General features: G+C 34.2%; 3 protein-coding genes across 3 annotated transcripts; 2 read left to right on the top strand and 1 right to left on the bottom strand.

Moving 5' to 3' along the window:
• Positions 1 to 725: 725 nt before the first annotated feature.
• LOC120273703 (protein BREAST CANCER SUSCEPTIBILITY 2 homolog B-like) lies at positions 726 to 9,830 on the top strand. Its single transcript, XM_039280396.1, has 25 exons — positions 726 to 958; positions 1,044 to 1,193; positions 1,325 to 1,447; positions 2,000 to 2,140; positions 2,670 to 2,816; positions 2,945 to 3,202; positions 3,283 to 3,898; positions 3,991 to 4,034; positions 4,120 to 4,247; positions 4,333 to 4,487; positions 4,933 to 5,055; positions 5,161 to 5,391; positions 5,468 to 5,549; positions 5,640 to 5,690; positions 5,780 to 5,855; positions 5,966 to 6,077; positions 6,147 to 6,218; positions 6,779 to 6,962; positions 7,043 to 7,225; positions 7,451 to 7,593; positions 7,660 to 7,722; positions 7,836 to 8,052; positions 8,284 to 8,451; positions 8,589 to 8,676; positions 9,560 to 9,830. The coding sequence occupies exons 1-24, from the start codon at positions 937 to 939 to the stop codon at positions 8,637 to 8,639; spliced, it is 3,540 nt and encodes a 1,179-aa protein (XP_039136330.1). The 5' UTR covers positions 726 to 936; the 3' UTR covers positions 8,640 to 8,676; positions 9,560 to 9,830.
• Positions 9,831 to 9,945: 115 nt separating this feature from the next.
• Positions 9,946 to 12,893, bottom strand: LOC120273704 (protein trichome birefringence-like 35). The gene is made up of 6 exons (XM_039280398.1): positions 12,612 to 12,893; positions 12,251 to 12,527; positions 11,349 to 11,520; positions 10,759 to 10,958; positions 10,519 to 10,668; positions 9,946 to 10,420 (listed from the first exon to the last, which is right to left on the bottom strand). Exons 1-6 carry the CDS (start codon positions 12,802 to 12,804, stop codon positions 10,090 to 10,092), a joined length of 1,323 nt encoding a protein of 440 aa, XP_039136332.1. The 5' UTR covers positions 12,805 to 12,893; the 3' UTR covers positions 9,946 to 10,089.
• An 11,007-nt stretch (positions 12,894 to 23,900) lies between these two features.
• On the top strand, positions 23,901 to 24,628 carry LOC120273881 (abscisic acid receptor PYL4-like). Its single transcript, XM_039280620.1, has one exon. The coding sequence runs from the start codon at positions 23,965 to 23,967 to the stop codon at positions 24,577 to 24,579; it is 615 nt and encodes a 204-aa protein (XP_039136554.1). The 5' UTR covers positions 23,901 to 23,964; the 3' UTR covers positions 24,580 to 24,628.
• Positions 24,629 to 27,409: the final 2,781 nt, after the last annotated feature.

Genomic DNA, 27,409 nt, shown 5'->3' with positions numbered 1-27,409 from the left:
ATTTATTTATTTATTTATTTATTTTATTTTTTTAAAGATTGTGCTAATGTTATACAGGTTATAAAATCATGTATGTGATGAAATCACTAGGCAAAGGATGAATACAACTTATTTTGAGAAACTATAATCGAGTGGTTGATGCTTTATAGATACTGATGGGGCTTAATGAGCGGCTTCAGAGAGATGCTTCGTAAAAGAGATACCACTAAAGAGATGAGGAGTGACTTTCGGAAATGTTTTGCAGAAGAAAAGGCTTCGAAGTAGAGTCGTTTGAGAGGATTGCTTTTGTTCGAGAAGGGAAGAAATTTGGAATTTTTTTTAAATTAGGTTTATTCTAGAGGAGAGAGAAAATAAATGACATGTATGGCACATAGGCAACTACATCATTCGATTTGCGATTTCGGCCTAAAAAGTTGACGCATTTCTCTTTTAATTATCTATTTAAAAATCTCATAGTTTTTTTATAAAAAAAATAATTTTGAAAAGTTAATATAATTTATTATAAAATTTAAATTAACAAGTATTTTTAATTAATTTTTTTAATCAAATAAAAATGAGCAGAGGAGTAATTAACAACGTAATATAACATTATTATAAAATTCAATAAGCAGACGAATAAGAACCTGCCACGTCATCAAAGGCATCACAGCAATTCCGAACTTTATCCGTGTGCTTAAATATCGCGCTTGAGTTTTCAAAAAGTTTCAACCTTTCCCGCCTTTTCTTCTCGGCATCGTTTCCTCCACCGCATCCTCTCTTCGGAAACCCTAGAGAGGATGCCGGCAACCCCTCCACCGGCGTGGCAGATGCTCCCTGACGCCGGTGGCCATTTCCAGTGGGCAGTCGCTGGTGCTAGCACCGAATCTCGTTATGAAGACTCGCGTGTAGCCCTAGCTTTCCTGCCCAGAAGGTCAGCCGAGCTCTCATCTCCCATCAATGGCGGATCTGTTCCTCAAAGGTATGCACACCTTATTGTCTCATGCTCTATCCCTCGGGATCTGGTTAATGGCGTCGATCTTTATTATCTTTGTGGTTGCTTCCAGTTTCCGCGGAGCTTCGGGAAGGAGGTGGTGGAGGTTGCGCTAATGGCGCTCCGATATTCCGTACGGCTTCGGGGAAATCCGTTTCGGTGAGGCAGAGCTCAATCAGGAAGGCAGAGTCGGTTCTTGGAGAAACAGGGATTCCAGATAGAGGTTTCCTTTTAGTAATAAAGCTGGATTTTTTTTTTCTTCATCCCTTTGATGAAAAGAATGTGGGATATTTAATGAGGCTTGATAATACATTTCTTGATTTGCGTATTGATTCTGTGGATTTTTTTTTTCAGGTGCTCTAATGGATCAAAATTCTAGTGTTTGTGATGGGGGGTTTCCGAAGTTCTGCACTGGATCGGGAAAGTCAGTTACAGTGAGACAATCTTCTATCAGAAAAGCTGCTGTGGTTCTTGAAGGTAAAAATTTGGACTTGGGCAAATCTTCACATCTATTGTCAGTAATATCTAATGTGTATGCTGCCTTGAACATCGTATCTTTAGTGTTCACCTTCTCGTTGACTTGATTTCTGTAAAGAAATTGCGCTGGAATTTGAATCCTTCCTAACTGGTCCTAAATTAGTTCAATTCCTGTCATTTGTATGATGCATGCTTCATGTGAAAACGTTTGTGTTTGCTTTTGTTCACCTTAAATTATGGATGCAAAGTAGGCACTACCTGATTTGCTTTTAGTTGTGAATAATTCATTTTCCGAGTGCAAATCTTACCTGCTCTCTGTTTATATCTCTATCAGGTCATGTTGTTCATGAGGGTAGTATTCCTTTGATCTTTGTTTTCTTAAATGAGGAGGCTATTAGTGATTTATTGTCTTATTCTGTTGATTTTGGCAAGAAACAGAGATTTCAAAAAGAAGTTATTTTTTAGTGATGAAACTGGATCACTTCTTTTCTACTTCGATGAAAGTTGATAATATTTTTATTGCTTTGTATATTGATTTTGTGGATTGACCAGGAGCTCCAATGGTTCAAAATTCTGATGTTTGTGATGCGGGTTTTCCAATGTTCCGCACTGGATTGGGGAAGTCAGTTACAGTGAGACAATCTTCCATTAGAAAGGCAGCTGCAGTTCTTGAAGGCGAGAATTTGGACATAGGTAAATTACTCTCACTTGAATACCATGCTTGAACCATTATGATTGATCCGTATTTATCTAAATTTCTTCAAATCTATTGCCTTTAATATCTGATTGCTATATAATTAGTTTTTTGGCATCATAGTGTTATTTCTTATATTTATTGTTTTGCATGCTGCCTACAACATTAAACTTTAGTGTGCACTTGCTTGTTTGCTTGATTTGTATACAGATATCAATTTGGACTTTGCCTGCTTGCTGTCCTAAATTATCACAATTCCTTTCATTTGTATGATGCATGCTTTACTTGAAAATATTCATGTTTTCTATTGTTCCCTGAAATTGTGGATTTAAATTGGAGCACATTTTGATTTGCTTTAGTGGCGGGGTTTCATTTTTGGAGTACAAATCTGACTTGCTCTATGTTTATATAAACTTTCTTTCCATTGGTTCATGCTTCACATGAGGTGACTTCCATTATTTTTTCTTCAATTGAGGGCGCTACTAGTGTTTTATTCTATTCTTTCTTTCTCTGGTTGTCTTATAATAGATGAAATTCTCAAGCCCTCAGAGTGTGGTTACAACAACAATTCTGCACCTATCTTCCAAAATGGATTGGGAAAGTCAATTCTATTAAAGCAATCATCAATTAAGAAGGCAATGTCTGTACTTAAGAACGTGGGAAGTTTTGAGACAGGTGATTCACTTACTGGTATAAATTCTACATAACAGTCTTAGGCATGGTGTTTTCTTTTCTCTATGATCAATCCATATTTAATCTGTTTGATTGTCAATAACTACTAGCCTCTGTAAATCACTCTGCAGATTTAGGTCTTGAGAACAGGATAAATGATAGCTGCAGCTTCTCCAATTCTCTATTTCAGACAGGTTCTGGAAAGACAGTCAATATATCTTCCGTTGGTCTGCTCAGAGCTGCTACTTTGTTAGGTGTTGAGGAAAATCATGCATCCTCCTATGGTTTTGCGAGTGACATGATTAGCTTCAATTCTGGGGAGCCTAAATCTGAAAATGTAGATCCTGAAGTCCTGGTTGATGAAAATCTCAGAGCTAATGCCAATAATGGTAAAACAAGTTCATTAGACCCCAGTAAGTTTTTATACATATTAACCATATAAACTCTGATGTGCTTGAAATCCCTCTAGGCCCTGAAGTATGCAAAAAATCTGATTCTGCCAAGCCAACAATAAAGTTCCACACTGCAGGTGGAAGATATATTTCGGTTTCTACTGATGCATTACAACGCGCAAAAAGTCTTCTTGGTGATGCGAATTTTGGGGGTTTACAGGATGATATGGAAGGAAATAAACCATTGAACACATTTCTCAAAGATGACAAAGCCTTTGATAACATTTCTTGGAATAAAGAGAACTTAACTTTTGCATCTTTTTTTCCAAATGCTGAAATTTGCAAAACCAATAGAAGGATGTCTCCTGGTGTGCAACCTTTCTCCAGTCATAAACCCGGGGTTGTTGCATTTGATGGAGTACATGCCTGTGAGCATGTCACCAAGATGCTTGAAACCAAAAGCATTGATGGGCCTCCTCTACGAAAGCTTGAAAGTATAAGCATCAGGAGAAGTTCCATTTTGGATGATGCTTTTGGAACTATTACAGCTTCCAGAACCAATGGTGAGTCACTGGCTGATATTTCAAATACCACTGGAACAGAACATACTAGTAGAAATTGCCGGACAAGTGAAAGGAAGAGACTTCGAAGAAGAAGCTCTATCTCCCCATTTAAAAGGCCACGTAATTCTAGGTTTGACAACAAACTCATATATTATGTAAATTCATCTTCATACATGTATGTTATTATGCTAACTTAATTGCATCTTGATGGTTCTACTTCAGTTTCACTACTCCTTTGAAGTGCAATTCCTCAGCCCATGCTTCTGGTAAATAGTGGAAAAGTACTTCGAATAGCAAGTCCTTATATGCTAGTTATGTTTCAAGACCATATTAATGGACCTTCTTTCATAGGTCCATCTGTGCGATTGCCATCAAAAGATTGTTCTTGCAGAAAAGGAATTTCGACTCGTTATCCAGTTCAATTTAAACGAAAGACTATTAAAGATTTTTTTGGCAGGCCCCCTTTTCATACCAATTTGGTAAATGATGCTATTCCTGCATACTGTATTACAATTTCGTTTGTCTACTTGCTAACATTCCTAATCATCACAATATCTACTTCAGACTGGACATTTGCCTGATGAAGTAAAGCACATTAGTGCAGATACAGCAGAGAAATATCGATTTCATGATGCATTTAGTCTTGGTGAGATTGGGCCAAGAGAATTTCATGCCATGTTGCTGCAGTCTGGTGCTTCATCATCACGTCTAACTAAAGAGTAATTTTTGTTATCCCATTCCATCTTCTTTGAAAGATGTATTACTAACATTTTGTGTAGAAAATTTAACAATTTGCCCAAAAAAATCAATGATAATTTTTGAAGCTGTAACTATTATGATTCTCTTACCATTAGAGATCTTGGAACCAAACCTTAATTCCAATTTGTTTGCTGGTGTCCTAAAGATTTTCTTTCATAAATTGGAGGGTCAAATAATGGCTCATTGTTTTTATCTTTTAGCCCGTGGTTTAGAGTTCATTTGACTTGAGGTTGGTAGAGCTGCAATTTTTGGGCTTATAAATATACGGCTTGAATTACCATGTTCTTATAATCTTAGTAGGTGGTAGATTTTGCATTTAGTTTTGCAATTCTTTGTTACTTATTTAAATCAGATTGTTTAGCTGGTTGTTGAACATTGATTTCCTCGCATATTTAACCTTTTTAGATGGGTTGCAAATCATTACAAGTGGATAGTTTGGAAACTTGCGAGCCTTGAGAGATGCTATCCAGCTCAAGCTAACGGCAAGTACCTTACAGTTTCCAATGTTTTGGACGAATTGAAATACAGGTTAAATGATTTGCAATTTTGAGTTTTTAAAGAAGGTTCTGCCGTTTTGTTTTGCCACATGCGATAGGATATGCAAAATGATGAGAACACCTTTTTGCATGCCAGATATGAGAGAGAAGTCAACTACGGCCATAGATCTGCTATTAAGAAGATTCTAGATGGCGATGCATCTGCTGCTTCTGAGGTTGTTCTGTGCATTTCATCTATCCAGTCTTATTCTGACTCACATAATTGTAAGATGGATGAGATAGCTGAACCGCATGATATTCTAAAGCTTGGTAGTTCAGATGCACCAGAATCCTATCATGCGGCAAAAATCGAACTCAGTGATGGTTGGTGAGTAAATGCTTACTGTTCTATGATACTCATATGCTTGGCTCTTGAAGTTATTAGAACTCTTGGTAGTTTGCAGGTATGCATTGGATGCTCAATTAGATACTTCACTAGTGAAGCAACTTATTCATGGAAAGCTGTTTGTTGGTCAGAAGCTTCGGGTATGGTCTGACGTTCCACTGCTTGCTATAATCTATTCAATTTTTTTTATGACAATTTCCATTGTTTGATCCCCTGTTGCGTCTATACAGATTGTGGGGGCTCACTTATGTGGCTGGGTGGCTCCCATTTCCCCCCTTGAGGTTTATACGCAACTTATTACAATATTAGATTTGTTTGGCTTGAATGTTGAAAAATATATTTCATCTTAATCATCCTTGATAATTCTCAGGTACACAGAACTGTTAGTTTAGTGTTAAGTATCAATGGTACATACCGAGCACATTGGGCTGATCATCTGGGATTCTGTACGCAACTTTTAGTTGAAATCTGATCCATAATCTTTGATTGGGTTGCAGGTGGTTCGCTACTCTATTGATAACTCCCCTTACTAGTGCTCCTCACATGAATTTTTCAGGTAAGGGCATTGGAGCTCCATTAGCGTTTAGTTGCATCAAAAGTGCTGGTGGTAAAGTTCCTAGGACACTGGTTGGAATAACACGTATATATCCTGTTCTTTACAAGGAGAGGTTGGTACTTGTAGCATTTTGCCTATTTCTTGTGTTGCAAAGCTTATACAATCAATGTGTTTGATTCAGGCTTCAAGATGGTGGTTCTCTCGTGAGATCAGAAAGGATGGAAAAGGAAGTGCTCCGATTGTATGACCAGCGGTAATTTGCTTAAGCTCTATGTAGCAGAATTAAAGGGTGCATAAATAGATCCCTTTCATTATCGCTCATTACAAATAATTTTCTATGCAAAGTGTCCGTCTTTCTTAGGGCTTCCTATAGGGTACCTCCAGTCTATATGTAGTTGTGTTCCCTGAATCTGTAAGGCAAGGTATCCAATAAATATGTTGTAAAAGAAATTCAATTCCAATTTTCTTATTTGACTAAAATAAAGGTAGTAAAATAAATGTTATTCTGAGAACAATCATTGCCAATGCCATAAGCTTAGATTCACAACAGGTGTATGAGTCAGTTTGGCTCAAGAGCGAGCTAGTTACCAAGGCTATTCATATTTCAATTTATAAAAAATGTGACAAATCTGTATATGTTGCTCACCTCCTTGCCTGATCTATTATTTGTTTATATTCGTTCTTGATTAATTCTTAATGCATGACCCGATGAAATCATGATGTTCTGTCTCAGTTTTGGTTTTTAGGTTCTCATTAGTCTCTTAAGTAGATATTTAGTTTCTGAATTGCATTACTGTCATACTTTCGTTTCAGACGGTCCAGCATCGTGGAGGATGTTGTATCCAAACATCAGGATTTTATTGTGAACTGTGACGATAGTGAAGAAGGGGCAAAAATCTTCAAGATCCTTCAGACTGCTGCTGAGCCTGAAGTATTGATGGCAGATATGACTTCAGAGCAGCTAAGTTCTTTTACAGAGTATCAGGCAAAGCATGAGGTCGGTACTATGATATTTTGTTCCTGGATGTTTGCTTTGAACTAAAGGAAAGCATTAGACATTAAGCTGATCTACTCCAGGCAAACAGACAGTCTGAAATACATAAGAAGATAGAGAAAGCTTTGGAAGATGCTGGCCTTGGTGCACGGGAGGTTACACCATTTATGAGAGTGCGGGTAGTTGGATTAACGAGTAAAGGTTCATCCAAAAAGGTTCGCCCGAAAGAAGGCTTGGTAACAATCTGGAACCCAACCGAAAAGCAGGTGAAGTTGCTTTTCGTTTACCTCTTAGTTCTGTCAGATTTATGGAAATCTTCTCTTTTATGACCACGACCATTCCCGCCTCCACAACCTTTCTCTCTTGAATTTGATCAACATATTCAGCGGTTCAATTATTTGCATAATCTAAGTATCTGGTCTTTCTGTATGTCACTTGTGGGACTTCGAGTGGGATAATATCGTTTTGATTTTTTCCATAAACATTCGCAGAAACAAGATCTAGTCGAAGGACAGATATATTGTGTCCGAGGATTGATGCCACTTCACTCTGTTTCTGAAGTCATCTATTTACAAGGCAGAGGGTCTTCCACTCTATGGGAACTCTTAGCTCCTGAAGAGCATGAGAAGTTTGAGTAAGATAACTTTGCCTTCTTTTAATAGTACAACAACACCATTTGACTCATCCTCACTTCTTGCAGACCCTTTTTCACACCTCGTAAACCAGTCTCTTTGTCAAATTTAGGCGACGTGCCTTTAGCAAGGCAAGTCATGTTCTCCTGCATGTTACTCCTTTGTTATAGATGCTCCTGTCATTTTACTTAAACAAGCTTATATTTCTTTTTCTTAAATTGACATTTCTTTGTCGTTGGTCCAGTGAGTTTGATATTGCTGCTGTGGTTGTGCATGTTGGCGAGGTTTGTTTATCTGGCCGTCAGAAAAAACAGTGGGTGTTCATGACAGATGGGTCCTGGGGTAGCTCTGACTCAGAGTTTGAGGGACCTTATAGTTGCCTGCTTGCTGTTAACTTTTGCGGCCCCATTTTGAATGATGATTCGTCTTCCTTAATCAGCCATAACTTATCTGGAACGGTGGTTAGTAACTTATGGAAGGCTAATTCATTCTTATCAGAAAGATGCCCATCCATTTTTTTCATGTCTTAAAAATATTAGCAGAAACTTTGTATATTCTTTGCATACGTGCAGCAGGATTGGATTTGTATTTTTACCTAGTACAGGATCTTTGGCTTTACTCAATTTTTATCTTCTTGCAGACATTGCTATTGTTTTTTGCTCTTTAATGACATCCTATTATATTTGTCACAGGTTGGCTTCTTTAATCTTGTCAAACGAGCTAGAGACCAAATGAATCATCTTTGGGTAGCAGAAGCCTCAGAAAATTCCAGTTATTCTGTATATAGTAGCCTCTCAACCACTTCTCACCTTTACAAAACTGGAGAGTGCGCTCAGAAATGGGCAAAAATATCTTGCTCGGTGAGATCTGAATTTCACAACTTGATGATGGTGCTATCATCTCTCTCGCTCTCCTCTCTCTCTCTATATATATACACTACATTAATACATATATATATATTTCTGACTGTTTCTTTCTTGATTTTGGTTGTATGCAGACAATCCAAAAACTAAGAGAACGGGTTTTATGCATTATCCAGGGTCACTAATAATAAGATTCTGAAATTGTTTAGCACTTCACAGTTGGTAAGCTCTGGTTTATTCTTGTTGGTTTTCATTTTTGTATTAAAATATTTTTCATCCTGTCAATATACTTCATTTCAAGTGTTAGGAATTAGTTATTGATGTTTTCTTCATATGCAATCTTAATCAATTGTGTCAAGACTCAAGAGATAGATGCCTCATGATCAAGAGATGGAATTTTTCAATTAGTATGTTAATACTGCTAAGTAAAGATGGCGTCATACTCTGTTTTGCACTTATGCTCTTATATCTGTCATTCGAATGAAGTCTTTTAATTACAAAGCGAATGATCAAAAAGGTTGTTTTTTAGTGAAATTTGGCTGTATAAGTTGTTGTTTAGGTGATTTGATCAGGAAGATACGTTGTGGTGAGATTTTTATATGTGCAAAGCAGAAATGGAAACAATAAAAATCTTCCTCTCATTTTTGTGTGTTTTTTCTTTAATGAAACAATCTGATGTATCACCCGTTAGTTGAATGACATTTGATCTATTTAAACATCAAATATGAATTGTATTGGTTCAATCTTTATTAGAAGGTATGAACATGATAGAGAAATAATTCATCCTATTAGCTGTGATATCACTTACAATTAGCAAACTATCCAGCTTGTGATTGGAGTTCAATGACACAATAGGTCTTATTTATTTGCTTTTTTCTTTTCTGCAACTGGAGACTTAATCTTCTTCTGATCAATTAGATGATCCATCATTTTTTTATAATGTGAATGGGCTGCTTCAGAAACATCCATGTATCATATAGAGGGGAGCTGGTTTACCAATTCTAGAGAGGATGCCTGACTCTCAATTTTAAGCTGCTTCATGATTCATTATTGCAATTCAACAAGAAACTTTATTTTATCTTTTCCCATTTGTTGTTTTGCATAGGTTTGCGGCTTCCGACTGGGTTGCTGGACTTTTTTGGTTTTTCTCATGAACAGGATATGGTGCCCTGAGAAAAGCTATCAAAAGTTGTACTTCTTGATGCACCTCCAGGAATTCTAACGCCAGTAACATTCTTTCCTGCTTCAAGTTGAGCATACATGAAAAAAGTTACAGTTTTGGCTGTAAATGTTCACATTTTTTTTTGCCAGAACTCTACTGTATAACAGCTCAAGAAAATATTTATCAATCAAAACACATACAGGGTTGCTGTTTTAACATGCGCCCTTGTGTCTATTCTTTATTTAATTTACAAGGAACAATTTATAATTTACAGGGATAAAGCATATTTGATACTCAATGTCGCACCACAATTACTGACATAAGCTGATAAGCCACAAACCATGGTTTGTCATAACTATCTCAAAAAACATCGATGTTACATATGACATTGCACATTTCAGGTATAAATATCTCAAGTTAATTTATACAACATCCTGATAAATTGATTGCTTCATCTCGGCATTTGAATTCTATTATAATAAGTTAAAGAGCAACTCATTCCATACATCAGGAACACCAGGTAAACACCAATGTATACAATCTGAATAGCTCGCAGGATTTGACAACTGTTCTGGTGATATTGTCTCCCAGAACTTTCTATAGATGGACGGATGCCCGTCTTTCCGGTATTCTGATAACTGAGTTATGTTGATAACCGTAGCCTTTGAACCTAAACTGTTCAAAACATTGTCCACCATTCGCATTGTATCAAGATCAGAACCGCTTCCCCAATAACCTTCTATGTTGATCGGAGTCGTTTCCTGGTAACAATTCCCTTCACTTCCTGGATTCCATTCCCGGCTCCTGCACATAACGAACTTTAATTGGTCAATCTGATTTATAATAACTAAATTTTTCTAATTCAAGTTATTCGAAGGATTGAATTTTACATTAGCACTCACCAAAGATGTGTAGGTGACATAGTGACAAAGAAGACTCGTTGCCTCCGGGGATCCGCTCTTGAGGAAACCCAGTTTGCCCATGTCTCCATTGCCAACGTCATCGCATCAAGTCCGTCTGCTTCTTCACATATTAAATCCTCTCTACTCCATCTACATCAGAAACAAGAGTATCGACGTAACAAAAAGCATCATCTAGTAGTGTATTAGTTGATGAACGAGCCAATTTCAATTGCCACTTACAATAGCTTTATCTTAGGTCCACTTCTCCACCATAAGTATGAGTTGAAAACCAGTATATCTGCATTTTCCCATTGAGATGCATGTTTGAGAAGTTTATCTGGTAGGATGATCCTGTCATCCAATCTATGATTTACAGGATCATCAGAGTTTGACTCTACAAGCAAAGGTGCCCAGTAGAACTCAACTGTAGCATTATACTCCTACACGACAGAAGAACAGGTATAATTACAAACTAAATACCACCATCAGCCTTTAGATAGTGAAAGAAATCCATAAGGCGAAGGTATACAAGTGTAAAATATTTAGAACTTAGCAATTTATGCTTTGCACATTAACAGGAGGTTTACTTGCAATTCTGACATTGACACAGATCTATATTATCTAAAAATTCAATTGTAAACAACTGTAAATTTCATGATTGTTAAGTATTTGTGTACTCCTATTCAATCAGGAATTTTTGCATCAATGAAGAGAGCAAGGATAAAATGAAGCCATGCTGCTCTTGAATGTCCATAATGTTGCAATCTGTGTCGCCGAATTTCCACTTGAAAGTTATCTGATTGTTTATTTGACTATTTAGTTCTACTTACCTCCATCTTGAAAATGGTTAAAGCTGCATTGGGAGACATGGATTTTTTGTCGGCAGGTATCACAGACTGCAATAGACACACCATGGATATCCACTGTCCTCTGTTTAGTGAATCACCGACAAACATTAGCCTTTTACCTCTCAGCTTCTCCAGCATTTCCAATGCATTCCACCTTCACAAAACACAATAACTCAGCATCTCTCAAAAATTATCTTTCTCCCATAACAAATAATGATCTGTTAATACGAAGCTCATACATCATTAACTTATGCGCAGACTGGAATACATAGTTAAATGAGTAATCAGATATTCAAATCATTCTAAGTTGTATGCATAACAAAGAACAGCTGAAAGATGACACTTCCATACCGAAGAATTACAGTAAAATGGCTCACCTCTCGCACCTTATAATCTTATTAGCATAAACCAAAGAAAGAAAGGAAAAAGAGTAAACTCAAGTCTATTTCACTACAATTAGTATCATTTAAAATGACGTTTTCTTCGGATAAAAACTCCAATAGATTCACAACACAAAACAATGTTCTGACAAACTAAGCAAAAGCACAATATACATTGCATTTGAACACTGAGAAGAACATAGTACAATAGCATATATATATATATATATATACTTACAAGAAGCATTACAAAAGACACATAGAGATCACCTAAGAGTCCCATTAAATAAATTATTAGTATATAAACAATTAGTACTAGTCCAACTCCAAGGGAACATGTTCTTAAACTAATCAATCACACCAAACACTCTACACATTCTCAATCAGTGCTTTGAATACAGACCATCAACAAATAAAAAGAAATCAGATCTAGATATAGTAAACAATCCACAGATATATCTCCATCAAATAAAGAGCTTAGAAGTAGAAGAAAACAACAACAACCTCTTCAAGTGGCAGCCATGCGGCTGCCAGCGCCAGTGCTTGTACTGCTCCTCCGGCCGGCCATGCTTCCGGCAAGCAAGCTGGTCTGACATCCAGGGACACTCAGACTCATTATACAAAGGGTACAACCTCTCATCATAAACCCATCTCCCAGAGAACAAATCACAGTTTCCATCCAAACTCCTCTCTTTCCACCATTTCCTCTGCGCTGCAGCGCCATCTCGCCGGGGCCTATAACTCCGTGGCGCCGAGCAGGCTCTGGACCATCCTGGCCCTCCTGCAACACAAGGCAAAAACAAAAAGATGAAATTTTGATAATGGAAATGGGCAAACAAACAAAGAAAGGTGTGAACTTTGAGACCTGGAAGCCATTGATTGGGTGAAAAAAGGGAGGAGTTGGAAGTGGTGGTGTGTGTGGGGAATGAAGGAGGGTGGTCAGTGGAGGAGTGGATGGTTTTGGAGTTGTGGTTGCTGAGAAAGGTGGAGAGGAGAATGATGGTGAAGAGAGAGATCAAGAGAAAGAGATGAGCTCTTCTTCTGCTCCACTTGTGCATTGTTTGATGGAAAGAAAGCAGAGGAGAAGAGTGGAGAGCTTGTGTTTCTCTTTGGGATTTTGGGAAAGAGCAATGAATTATAATTCATACAGTAAAAATAATAATCTTTTGGGGGATATGAGAATTGTGCTGGATTTGGTGCTGTGCTGTTAAAACAAGTTTGTAACTGTCTTCTTGGCCCACATTAATTATTATTTACTGCAGAAAATTATTTAAAAAATTAAAGCATACATTCTGTGTGCATAAATTATTCTGTAAATTGCTCAAATATATATATATATATATATATAAGAAAAGTCATATGGGGGTGTTCATAGCAATGTCTCTAGATTTCAAAAACGTTTGAGATAGGAATGAAAGGAGGGAGATAAGAATGAAAAATGCATGAACAGTAATATCAACAGTGCCAGAGCATAGTAATATTATACATTTAGAAATCGTTTTGGTTACTAGATTTCAAATTACAGTGTAAGTCAAATTCATATGTAATTGAAATTACCGTATTTTCACTTACATCATTTGTCGGTCGTTCAGTAAACGAAAATCGTCGCATTTTCTTTTCAGTGTTTGGTTTGATGTAAGTTGTGGGTTAGAATCACTCTATAAAGTAAGTGGTGAGATTACCCTATTTTTCAAAAATTTTTTTATAATTTATAATTTTTCTTTTAATATTTCATTTTAAAAATCTGTTTTTATTTATTTAAGTTAATGTATTTTTATTTATTTAAAATGGATTTAAGTTAATGAATTTTTATTTATTTAAATTTTTATTTAATTTTTAGATTAGTTATTCAATATACTTGAATTGAACTTACTAATACAACCATCAATTGGTGCTTACCACTTGAGCATACTCACTTGAAATTGAATCTAAAATTTCTCAAGTCATCTAAATTCAACAAACTTAAATTCAATGAAGTCAACAAATCATATTCAATAATTCAACATGTTCATAAAACAAGATATAAAAGTCAACAAATCATATTCAATAATTCGACATGTTCATCAAAACAAGTTTGAAACTCACCAACCTAAATTTAACAACCAACACCATTAAATTGTCAACATGTTCATAAAACATAACATAGTTCAATAACTCCAAACAAAAAAACAACATGCAAAAATAATAAATGTCCATAAACTTAAAAACACACAAAATAAGTAAATCATAAGAGTAGACGATTTCAGACACCACCATCACGCCCCAACTGCCTAAGGAAACCATCCATCCAAAAGCATCGAAGGTCATGATCTTTGTTTATAAAAAGCGAGTTGCTAGATTATTTTTGGGCATTCAAATGGTCATATGCTAAACCAAGATCGGACTTATTGTAGTAGCCAATCAAAGTCATTACCTCATCGTATAATCTCTTACTCAACTCGTACACCTTTGTCCGTCTCCATGCACTTGCAAGCCCTATCCAATCCAATGGAGATTTTTTTGCATGACTTCCAATTCTTCCCGCCTAATACGCTTTGATCCCTTGTTTACTTCTTTTCACCTTCAAGTGGACGTTGTTGGTGTTTCCGCCGGAGGAGGTTGTGATTGAGTGAAGTCCCAATCATCTAACCCTTGTGGTTGATCGTCGGAATCCAATGTCGGTGGTGTTGATGGCATTTCCATGCGAACACCCTGCACTCCTAGAGCTTTTGAGAACCCTGTTCTTGCAAATGACCCCGTCGCTTGATCATTCCCACAAACAATGGCCATCTCCTCATAATCTTCAATGGGCTTATTGATGTAAACCGCTTCATTAGGATGTGACTACAAAAAAAAAGAAACAAGGATAAAGAAATAGAGATAATGCACACAAATATCAATTATAAAAAAATAAAAAAACAAACTTCAAAATTACCCATGATGTACGTTCGGAATTCTTCAATGCCCATAATGATTTTCTTCTCTGAATCATCCCAAGAAACCCCACTTAAAAAAAACCTTGAAGATCATAAAAATAAGAAATTTTCAATAATAAATAATGAGGCACCTAAAATATAAATAATAAATAATAGAAAGATAATAAATAATGAAATAAATGGACCAAACAACATAACTTAATAAAATGTTCAACAACTCAAGATAATTAGCCAATTTATATATATATATATATAGATAAGTTCCATAACAACTCAATATATATGAAGATTAATGTGATATGAAGTTCCATAACAACTCAATATATATAGATATATAGATAAGTTCCATAACAACTCAAGTATTAATAAAAGAACATAAAAAAATAAAATATAGGAATATATATATATATATATTATTAAAAATAACAATTCGTGAGAGTAAGGTCATCAAAAATCTATAATGATTTTTAATCAAATAATCTAACATGTACAAACACCGCCTTGATCTGGTAAAATGGCATCTCTTGTGTGTACAAGAGCTTTTTATACGCCATATAATACATGTTTTATATAATACAAGGTGGTTTGTGTGGATTTAATTTGTTCTGAAACCATTAATTAGATACATCTTCAGAACAAATTAAATCCACACAAAATGAGCATAAAGATGTATCTAATTAGTCAGATACATGGAGATTAACAACAACCACAAATAGAGATTTGAGTTGTTATGGAACTTATCTCGAGATTAGAGTTCAAATTATTAAGATAATGAGCCAAATTATATATAACTCAAAATATATAAAACTTGGTAATCAAGGATGAAAGCTATACTACCACATTAGCAGAAGCATTTCATACAGGTAAGCATGAAAGCAGATGTCACAATTGTTATATACATAACTTACAAGCACAAGCAGCATCTATGCAATCAGATAGAGCAAAGACGCTTAAAACATAACTGAACTCTATTCAATAAAGCAAATTACATGACTAGAGTTCTCAATGAAACAGAAAGCCAGAAACACAAACTATTATACAGCAAACACTCAACATATATATGTTCCATGGCTGAAGAAATTAGTTGCTTACTTATAATAAATTAAATAAATTCAGCCACAAGAAAAACATTATTAGACAGCTTGTAATATTGGAACTAATCTGCACTGCAGTTTATCATCAATTACAACCAAAATATAGTTTGGACAAAAGATAAAACAACAATGACGACCAACCATTTCTCAGAATATCAAGCACAAAATGCATAGGTACATGCTTAAAGAGCAAACCACGTTTTACATCTAGATAATCAGGATATCAACCCCATTGGTCTAAGCATCTAAATTCCCAAGTTGTATGCTAGTTCAATTTACATAATAATGCCTAAGAACGTTGTGGCTTGCTATATTATGATAATCCCTTAGTAAATCAAGTAATTTCTTGAACAACAATGAAGAATTTTTCATCCAAGAAGTTGAAACACATGAAATTGGCGAGAGCTCACCTCCGCTTCGAATCCCTAGGAGGCGGCGACTGTCACACCCACCCCTTCTACCGAGGTAAATGTGGCACCCATCAGTTAAAATTCCTTTTTAACTGGAAGCTGACACCCTGTTTTAAACAAAATCAGACCTACAAATCACAATTTATAATTTTTTTACACCGACTACAAGTTCAAATAAATAAATACAACAAATATAATTCCTCAAATTTGCGGGTACAACCGCTACAAGATCACAACAACAATAAATAAAAAGAAAGGAAGGGGGACCCACTGCAATCCTGGACTCAACCCTGACTAGCTCTATACTCAATCAGGCAATCTAGGGTCCTGCTCCTGCAGCTACAGCACATTCAGTTGGTCGGTAGTGGCTTAATAATTTCAAATACTTAAATACAGTATATATCAAGTATATAAGTACCAACTGCTCAAATAATTTTCCAACTTTTCCAAAATACCAGAATTCTAGCAAAATACAATCTTAAAGAACTCTTGAAACATAAATTCAACATAAATCAACATCAATTTGATTTTCTCAGAAAACACAAATTTTGTGAGAGTCTGGTCTCATCACAATTCAAAAATATAACATAAATCTCAAATTCAAAATAAAGCAATACCCAACACTCACCCAGCATAACATGGTCTAGAAAACTCTCTAAACCCTCGCCGTGGCCGCGGCTAGGTTCAGAGCCGTCAAGGAACTCATGTCCTTAACGTTGACCCATCGGTTCACCGGTCGGTGACCCCCGGCTACCCGATGAATATCCAGTCAGGGCTCTCCGCTCCCACCTGAACTGGCCCTCGTAGAAATCAATACTCAGGTCCACCACGCCACCTCTAAAGGCTGGCCCGTGGGGACCCACTACTGCAGTAGTCGGGCCTTAGCCCGTCACCATCAAAACCATCAAGTAAATACAGCAATAATACCATCGATATAAATCATATCACAGGATCCTTTTCCAGGACAAGTATTCACATCACGGAAATAAACATTATTTTCCACAAAGCCAATGCTAAAAGTATAACAATGTATAATACCAGTAAAGATCCATAATACCATTCATATACCATGAATGAAAACCAGTTCCACAAATATTGTCGGTAAAAACATTTTAATACGCGCACATGATTTCACAAATCATTCCAAATCAAAGCAGCATATGTACCCATCCAAAAATAAATACATGAATTGAATAATTAAATCACATATACATGTATTTCTACTATTCACAAATACGTATAATTATACAAAACTGATGAATCAATACGGTTATCATGGCACATTGTAGGAAAATAAATATAAGTATATTTCAACAATATACGCAATTAAACATAATAAAATAAAATAATTAAACCATTATTTTCAGAATACTAGCCATTAAATAATTATTTCAAAATAATAATTAAATAATTATAATTAAACCATCATTTCCAAAATAATCATAATTATCCAATAATTTAAATAATAGCCACTACCAACTCACCTGGTGTCCTTGAGTTTCTTAATAGGCCCGGAACTCCCTCCCAAGCCTGAACAACACCTAACAGAATAATATAATAAAAATAAATAACACATTTAAACTCAAAATAAAATACAAAAAAAAATAATCAACTCTCTATTGGGCCCACTCACTCCAATCGGTTAAAATCCGACCTTGCATAATCCAACTGGCTTTCAATTGCACTTAAACCAACTCAATTTAGACTAAACACAGTTAAACCAATCTGAACCAATCTCAATTCCATTAAACCAAGCTCAATTGCACTGAACCAAGCTTAATCAAACTGAACCAGCTTGAACCAACTCAATTCTTATTCAAAATCCATTGAACCAACTTGGTTCAGTCCAAAACCCTTAACCTAAAATCAACTGAACCAAACCCAACCCATCTCAACTAATTCAATTCAACCAAACCATTCAAGTCCAACCACACTCAACTTGATTTAATCAAACCCTGACCAGATCAATTCAATCAAACCCAACCAATTCAATTCTCATCCAAACCCAATTCCAATTCAATTAAATGAACTTGGTTAAACCAAATCAAACTCAACTCAATCAATTCAATTCAATTCAACTCAACCAAATCAATTATAACTTGGTTTGATCCAACCAAATCAACTTGGCTAACTCAACCAATTCCAATCTAACCATCATCATTAACATCTTAATCATCATAATCATCAACTTAATTAACTAAACTAAACCCTAATCTCGGTGCTATCAAAGTAATTGCTACAGATGAAACCGAAAATCTCATCCTTCATTCAAGTTTAGATTCATCACAAATACTGATGATTTTTTTCAACACAAATCGAAGAACAATCATCTATAACCATTAAACATGTTTTTTTCCTACTCAAATCCATCATTATCTTCATCAAATCCATCAAATACACATATATACATGCATACATACACTCATTCATCAAAAAAATACACCAGAAAAAGTCTCTTACCAACTAAAAACCATCCCTCCCATGAGACTCCCTCCGCGATCTCCCATCCCCACCTCAAATCTCCCATTTTTTTCTCCTCATTTCTTCATTTTTTTATTTTATTTTTTTCTTTACTCGAGTTCATCGTAGCAAAGATGGAGAAGAAGATGAACAATTTCTCAAACCCTAGATTTTTTTCCTCTAAATTACATTTTCAGCCGAAATTCACTTTCAATCCCTCCAAATATATTTTCTTACAAAACAGTCCCTGAAAAAAACTCACCAATGATCCCTGAATTATGAAATAGTATTCTCAAAAGGTCCTTTCAAATTACCCAACGGTCCCCAGGTTATAACATAACATTTTTTAAAAGATCCCTTCCATCTTACTTTTCAGTCCTCGATTTCCATAAACATTTCATGTCCATCCTTTTCATTTATTTTTAACCCAAAAATCTTTTAAAAACTTTTTACATTTAAGTCCTCGTTCTTTTCCACTCGGGTTTCTCACCAAAATTACTCCAGTACAAAAATCTATCTGCATCGTAGTAATACCCCGAATATATTTTTTCCAGGTAATTATCCAAAGGTTCGAGGGTATTACAGTGACGAAGCTCGGAATCGGTGATGAAGTGAAGCTCGAGAAGTGGTGACTGAAGCCCCGGGAGTTGGTGACGAAGTTGAAAATCTGGGAGGCGGTGACGAAGTCCTGGGAGTCGGTGACGAAGCTGAAGCTCTGGGAGGCGGTGAGGAAGCCCTAGGAGTCGGTGATGAAGCTTAGGAGGTGATGACGAAGCCCTGGGAGTCGGTGAGGAAGCCTTCGGACTCGGTGACGAAGCCCTTGGAGGCTGAGCAGGCAAGGGAGAGGAGGAGAGGTATCCGTGAGCACAGGCGTGAGGATGAAGAAGATTGAAATCACGTGGAATGAAGGGGTGACTTTTTATAAAAAGAAATCGACGATTTGGACTTACGACCAATTTGGCAGTAAGTCCAAAACTGCAAACGAAAACACCAAAAAGTAACTTAGTTCACAGCAAAAATGCTTTCACTGTAAACCAAACAACCAATGTTGGGATTTTACCTGTAAATCAAAATACATCACACCTACTTACAGGTAACCAAACAGCCCCTTAAATGATTTTAACTGTTGGTTTCTGATCCAATTCATTCACTGTTTAATGGCATGAGTTTTACAATAGATTCTTTGTAGTAGAAGTTATATTCTTCACTCCTCTAAAGTTATATAGTAAGAAATTTATTATTATGAATTATGGTTCCTAATATGTTATTTTGGACATATGCAAGATTTTCATTATCCCCGTGTTATCCTGTCTCATTTGATAAATCTTTAAAATATCATTAAATCATTATTGTATTAAAATATTATTATTATTATTATTTAGTTTATTTTATTTTAGGATTCACATATATGATAAATTAAAAAAATAAGACAGATTTACCACATTGTGTATGTTTTTTAGAAAATTAAAAACCAAAAATGCTAACAATGTGGAACATACAACCAGTGATTTCAATTTATTAAAAAGTGTTAAAGTACATTACTTGTTTCGACATGATGGACAAGTAGACCAAGTTTTAACTTGGAAAAGATAATGATTTAATGACTAGTGGGATCAAATGTTCTTTCAAAATCTAGCACAAGATATGGAACCACATGCACCATTTGGTCCTCTTCTCTATCTTTGTTGGACCTTGTTTTTTGAATGTCTTCTCTTGTTTCAGTTCAATCTTTAGATTTTCACTTAATTATACACAACACCCTTTTTTTCCTATTTTTTCTCCTAAAGGAGGCCTATAGGCTATATGTTTTGTAAGAATTAGAGTTTAAATTAGTTATTATCAAGGTAGGCTAGTGTTTTAATATGATGATTATATAATAAAAAAGTACATAGTAAACAATATTTGAAGTAAATTACCACACTATAAGTGAATCATTGTTATAAAATTGATAATAAAAAGGTAAAAATAAATTTTAAACTATAAAAACATTATTAAGGAAAAATTATAAATAATAAACAAAATTTGAGATAAATTGTGGCATCATTATTATTATTATTTATAATATGGATAAACCATCACACACCAAATTCTCAACCATATTTTGGAAGAGAGTTGAAATCTCAGCTTTCTCAATATTGTTTTTTATATCTTAGTAAGACTAATGTTGGTTTACATATAACTCTTTCCATTAAAAGATTAATTCTAAAGTAAATTAATATTTAAAATATAAATTAAACTTAACATTGGATTTTAATTACTATAATGATGAAGCCATGGAGACAATAGTTGATTCTTAAAGTACAATTTTGCCCATTTCACAAATATTATAAAATTAAACAAATTATTATGCAACTTGATTGAGAGAAATATATATATATATATATATATAATTAAAAAAATATATATATATTCATATCAATGCACATCTGTTTGAAGGAAGAAACACGCACATGATTAACAATATGCGGCCAAGACTTAGAGCACATTTATAATTGGGCTTTTATTACATAATAATTGGGCCCAATTGCAACAACAATTAAGCTTGGGCCTGTGAACAATAACGAAAGGCACCTACAAAACCATTTTTGTAGATTGGTTGGTGGCTAGAGCAATGAGGCTGAAGATTTGGGAATTCCCCAACTGAGATTTTTAGAGAGAAGAATTTATATTATTTATCAATATATATGTATATATATATATATATGAAATTAATTACATATTGGCTTAATTCAATATTAATCAAAATAAAAATCTTAAAAATTAAAATTTACTTATTTTAAGTAATGATAATTGATATTTTTTTAAATAAATTATAAATGTTGAATTGTTTGAAAGAGTGTTTCTTTTGCAAATTTGGTTATCCCAAGACTTGAAACGTTAAAAATTTAAACTGTTATTTGAAATATTATGTTATTAATTCTAAAATCATATTAAATATTTAGTAATTAAATTTTTTAGATCGCAACAATTCATTACATGAATTAAAATTGAAAAGGGAAATTTTGAGAAAGTCTTTTTAAAGAAAATCATAGAGATTTTTAAGATCAAACATGGTTTATTTGATAGAGGTTGAGTCATTTAAGCACATTATTTCAGTTTTGAATCCATACACATAAAAATATACATACATATTGGGTAACTAATACTTCACCTGTATTTATTTTTTATATAAAAAAAAATACTTCACCCGAAGTGAAATTCATAACTCCTAGGAAACAAATAGGTTAAAAGATTAAAGATAAAAAAAGTTTATAAAAAGTTCAGACTTGCCAAAAAATTTATAGCCTAATGACATTCAGATCACCATGAAAATGTGTGATGTGCGATAATAAAGTGTCCCAAATTTAAGTTCTCACTGTACGTATGTGGTGATAACGAAGTCCCGATAGGAGTATGAATTTGCAACTCAAATCCTGTGTTGCCAAGTGAACGTGTAATAGCTTGAAAATCAATTCCCGGCTTTGTTTGCAATCTAGCTAACTGCACTTATAGCTTCTTTTTTTTTTTTTCTTTAAATCAAACTTAATACTGCACTTATAGCTTTTTTTTTTTTCTTTAAATCAAACTTCATACATATATATATAAAACTTAAAAAAATTTCTCCAATGTTTGAAGTTTGAACTTGAAGCTGATCCTCTGAAGAGATGCTTACCTGCCGTCTTGCCAACAAACCTTTGCAAGTGGGCTTGCAATTTGCCAATTTTCTTTTCACTTGGCCCCCCATTATTTCCACTAATTAATTGCAAGGCCTCTCATGACCACAAGAATTTTAAACCTTCTGACCTCCTTGTACTTCATATGCCTCATGTGACCATGAAGAAGAACAAGAACAAATCAGCCACCAACTATATCATATTGTCCTCTTTTTCCACCCTCTAAATTTAGCTCATTCTTCTTGTGACTTTTTCATACTTGTTGTTATCTTTACAATTAATCTCCAGAACATTTGATTGTGATTTCTTAATACTTTATTGTGTCTGTTAAAAAATTATATATTAAATATTATTAATTAATCATTATAAACTAGTCTATTTCTTTTTTCTCAACTTGCAGAGTGGTTGAAGAGTTGAAATCATTTGGAAAAGAAATCTTTATACATTTCTAAAAATTGCCCCTTTTTTCTTATTTCGTATATTACTGTGAAAAATCCAAAATTAAATATACTACTTTGTAAAGTTTACTCATTTCATGTATATCTTTTTTTTATACCAAAATATTTAAGAATTTTTTTGTATAATTATTTTTCTAACATATATCTTTATTAAATGGTTTAAATATAATTTGATAAAACCAATGATATTTGGATCAATTGGTATCTGGTATTTTGCATAGGGCGTTCGTTTCGGGGAGGACCCGAGATCGAATCTCATGTCCTACGCAAGGTGAAGGTACGTGAGTCGGCGTTGAGCCTTACTTCCCATACGTGTACGTCTCTGGGTTGATGTTTGTCACCTTTCTAAAAAAAAATTTGATAAAATGTTGTAATACAATGCCCACAGAAACATTTCCAAAATTAATATGTAACCCAAACATTTGAAAATGATATATAAAGAATCTAAAAAAAATATTCCACTTATAGTTTTATATTTAATATGTTAATATATATATATATATATAATTCTCATTTATGAAAGAGGTTTTTTTTCACATGAAACAGTACAGTCTGAGAACTGGTTTTATTTTTAAATATATTTTTTCAATATTTTGAATTACAATTATTTATAAGAAAAACTACCAGATTGGTGATAAGTGATAACTCACTATAAAATATACAAGATAGCAAAAGTTTAGAATTTTATTTTTACAATACTATTTATCAGTTTGTTCACGAAATCACATCCAGTACCCAATACTATTTACTGGTTCTGACATACATCCCTTAAGAGAAAAGTAGTGTTTTTTTCCTACAGAATTATTTGGTAGAAATCATTAAGTCACCATAATTAGTGCATCTCTATACATATATATCACTTTAACTATATTTGTTGTTTCTGTAATAAATATACACACATAATAATTCCATATTTTAAAAATGTTTGTACACGTGTATATATATATATATATTTATTTATATATAATTTCAAATTTCTTGGAGCACAAATATTTAAAAACCAAATAATACTAATAATAGTAACAATAATTAAGCTTCTATAACAATTATATTAAACCATCAACTTGGCTCCTTTCTCATTCAATCTCTCTCTCTCTCTCTCTCTCTCTCTCTCTCTCTCTCTCTCTCTCTATATATATATATATATACACAAACACCAAACACATATCATTTAAAAAAAAACCTTAAAAAAAAAAAGAGAAAAAAAAAAAGAGAAGAGAAAACAACCATGCCTTGCACTCCTCCAAAGTCTCCAACCCAACATCACCGGATCGCCAACACCACCACTCCGGCCACCAAACCCTCCGACCAGAAAGTACCGGACTCCATCGCTCGCCACCACGACCTCACCGCCGGCCCCGGCCAGTGCTGCTCCACCGTCGTCCAAACCATCATGGCTCCGGTCACCACCGTCTGGTCCATCGTCCGCCGCTTCGACAATCCTCAAGCTTACAAACACTTCATCAAGAGCTGCAACGTCGTCGACGGCACCGGTGACGTCGGCACTCTCCGGGAAGTTCAACTCGTCTCCGGCATACCGGCGGCGACAAGCACCGAAAGGTTAGAGATCTTGGACGACGAGAAGCACGTGTTGAGTTTCAGAGTGGTTGGTGGGGAACACCGGCTGATGAACTACAGGTCGGTGACGACGTTGCACGCCGGAGAAGGGACGACGGCGGGAGGGACGGTGGTGGTGGAGTCGTACGTTGTGGACGTGCCGGCGGGGAACACGCCGGAGGATACACTGGCGTTTGCTGATACTATTGTGAAGGTTAACTTGCAATCACTTGGCCGGACGGTGGAGAGTCTTGTGAAGGAACCGGCGATGTCGGTGCCGGCGTGATTAGTTCTATGTTTGATGTCTCCAACGCCGCCGGTGGAGAGTGTGTGTATGTTTTGAACTTTGGTTTTCATTCCCATTTGAATGGAAGACGAAGTTGGAAGTTTTCATTTTGGGGGTGTGAGTTTTCTTGTTACAATAATACAAAAGTGATGTGAATAATAATGTTTCCTTGTTACTCTTGTATATATATATATATATATATATATATTGCATTTTGAGTTTTGTCACTTTTGTGGTTGGTGCTTGGTTAACAATCTCTTTGTACTTGTATAAATGTTGCAAATAACCGGTTTTTATAATTAAAAAGTTAATTGGATTTTAAAATTTAATAAAATTTTAGTTTGTTTTCTAAAATTATGCTTAATTTGAACATAAAGGTAAATTTTAGTTTTACTCTTTATTTTTTTAATTATATATAAATGTGTGTGCATATATTGCATTTTGAGTTTTGCATTGGGTGTTTGCTTAACAAACCCACTGTAAGTACATGTATAAATGTTCCAAATAAACGTAGTTTTTATAATTAAAAAAGTTGATTAGATTCTAAAATTTTGCTTAATTGGAACATGCATGAAAGTAAATTTTAAAAATATAATAAGTGCTATTTTAAAAAAAATATAACAGAACATATAGAACATAAGAATTGGACATTTAATAAAGAGAGATAGGGTGGGAGGAGTGCAAGATGACATTAAAATTTGTGGAAAAAAATGATTATTTATTTATTTATTTTTAATAATATGGATAGTGACTTATCCATATTATATATATTTTATTTATATCTCAATCATGTAATAAAAGAGTTAAATTTATATTTTATTTATATCTCAATCATGCAAATACCATAAAAAAATTAAATTCTTGATCTACCATATAAGAGTCAAATACTTTGACACTCACTATTGTGACAGTGAGAATAAAGTTAAATTCTTGATCTACCGTATAGGAGTCTAATATTTTGACACTCACTATTGTGATAGTGAGAATAAAGTTAAATTTAGAGTCAAATATTTTGACACTCATTATTGTGACAGTGAGAATAAAAGTTAAATTTTGTATTTGTCGGATGAGAATCCAATACTTTAAAGTTAAAGTATTGTGACAGTGAAAATCATCTAAATTTTACTTGAAGATGTAAAAGAGTTTATATATATATATATGTTTTTTTTTTTAAAAAAAAATATTAATGTATTCGTTGAAGATGGAGGTAGGGAGGTGAATTAATAGTCTGACAGTGTTCCCTGGGAATGATGCATGGAGATGCATGTTGGCATTTAAAGTACAGAGAGAGAAAGGTGGGGAATAAGTAGAGGTTGGCAAGTTGGTGTTAGATAAATCCAAGTTGGGTGTCAAAAAGAAATGCAAGTTGTTAGAGAAAGAGTATTTAAATGGGAAGCTCATGTCCTTCTTTCTTGCTTTCTTTCATCTCTCCTCCTCTTTAGTTTTGTATTTTTCTTTCTTGTCTCTTTATTAATCAATATGACCCTTTGCAACTTGCCTTGCAACTTGCTTATGAGAAAGTCCTTTTTATTTTTCTTTTTTTCTTTCTTTATTTATTTTTCTTTTCTTTAAATGATGCCCTCGTGTTCTCTCTTGTTTATATATACAACCGAGAAGCACTCCCTCTCTTGTTGCAGTGTATCACAACCCATTGTTTTCACATCTTGGTTGTTTCATGGTTTTCCCACGTTTATTTAATTCATCAATTCTTTGTGTTCAACTTCTATGTGTATGATTTAAAATTATTATCATTGGTCTTTCATTTTTTTTTAAAAAAAAAATTTGGAATGAATATAACAGGTAAAGCATGAAAATAACATTTTTCACGCATATGCATGCGTGAGATCAAGAGTTTGATTAACTAATAATACCAACGGATGAGGAGTCCAGTAATACCCCGGGTCCTCTCGTATTGGGGAGGTGCGAGTTCGATTCTCATGAACCGTGCTCCTCGCTTTCCAGAGAATGAGGACGTGGCGGTGATACCCCTGCCTCATGTATGCCCCTAAAGGTTGACGCTTGTTGTCCTATCTCAAAAAAAAAAAAATTTAACTAATAATATGTAATTGAGATATAAATAAGATATGTATATATATCCATATTATTTAAAAATAAATATAACTTGAGCCAATATATACCAAATTAAAATCTCAGAATTCCTCTAGGAGGGGGTGGTAGCAACTAACAAATAAAGAATTTAATATCACAAAAAAAAAACTTAAATAATTGGTAACATAATTTTTTAAAAAATTAATTTTATTATTTTCAAGGCTAAAGAACACCCAAAAAAAGCTAAATAAAATTTAAGACTTTTCGACGAGTCCCTTCCATTAGCGGTGTGGTAAAAGCTAGAAACCATCAACTAAAGATTATAGACTATTCCAATATTTGTACTAGTCCATTTGATTTTTCAAATATTGTAAGTATAAAAAATATATATATATATATATGAAAATTCCAATATTATGCTTTAATATTCTTCTCTATCAAATAACTTGACTATTTCAATCTAAAATTAATAAAAATTACAAACAAAACCTTTATATATATTGTAATATTTTGTTTGTTTCCAATAAAAACTTTTAATTATGAATATATATATATATAAAATAAAATAAACAAATTACATCATGGGCTTTTACAAATGTAGAATTAATATTTCAACTTACATATGCTCTTATCTTTATACGAGCTAAAATTGAATATACATCATGAACACCCAAATGTTAATAGATCAAATAATAATGAATAATTATAAATAATTTTATTAAAATTATATTCCATAGATCAACTAAAGGGGTTTCTTGAGTTTTTAGAGGTATAATATTTA

Source organism: Dioscorea cayenensis, chromosome 12, assembly GCF_009730915.1.
Source record: "Dioscorea cayenensis subsp. rotundata cultivar TDr96_F1 chromosome 12, TDr96_F1_v2_PseudoChromosome.rev07_lg8_w22 25.fasta, whole genome shotgun sequence".
NCBI classification, from domain to species: Eukaryota; Viridiplantae; Streptophyta; class Magnoliopsida; order Dioscoreales; family Dioscoreaceae; genus Dioscorea; species Dioscorea cayenensis.
Note: the sequence above shows the minus strand (reverse complement) of the source record. Positions and strands in the feature narration are given on the sequence as shown.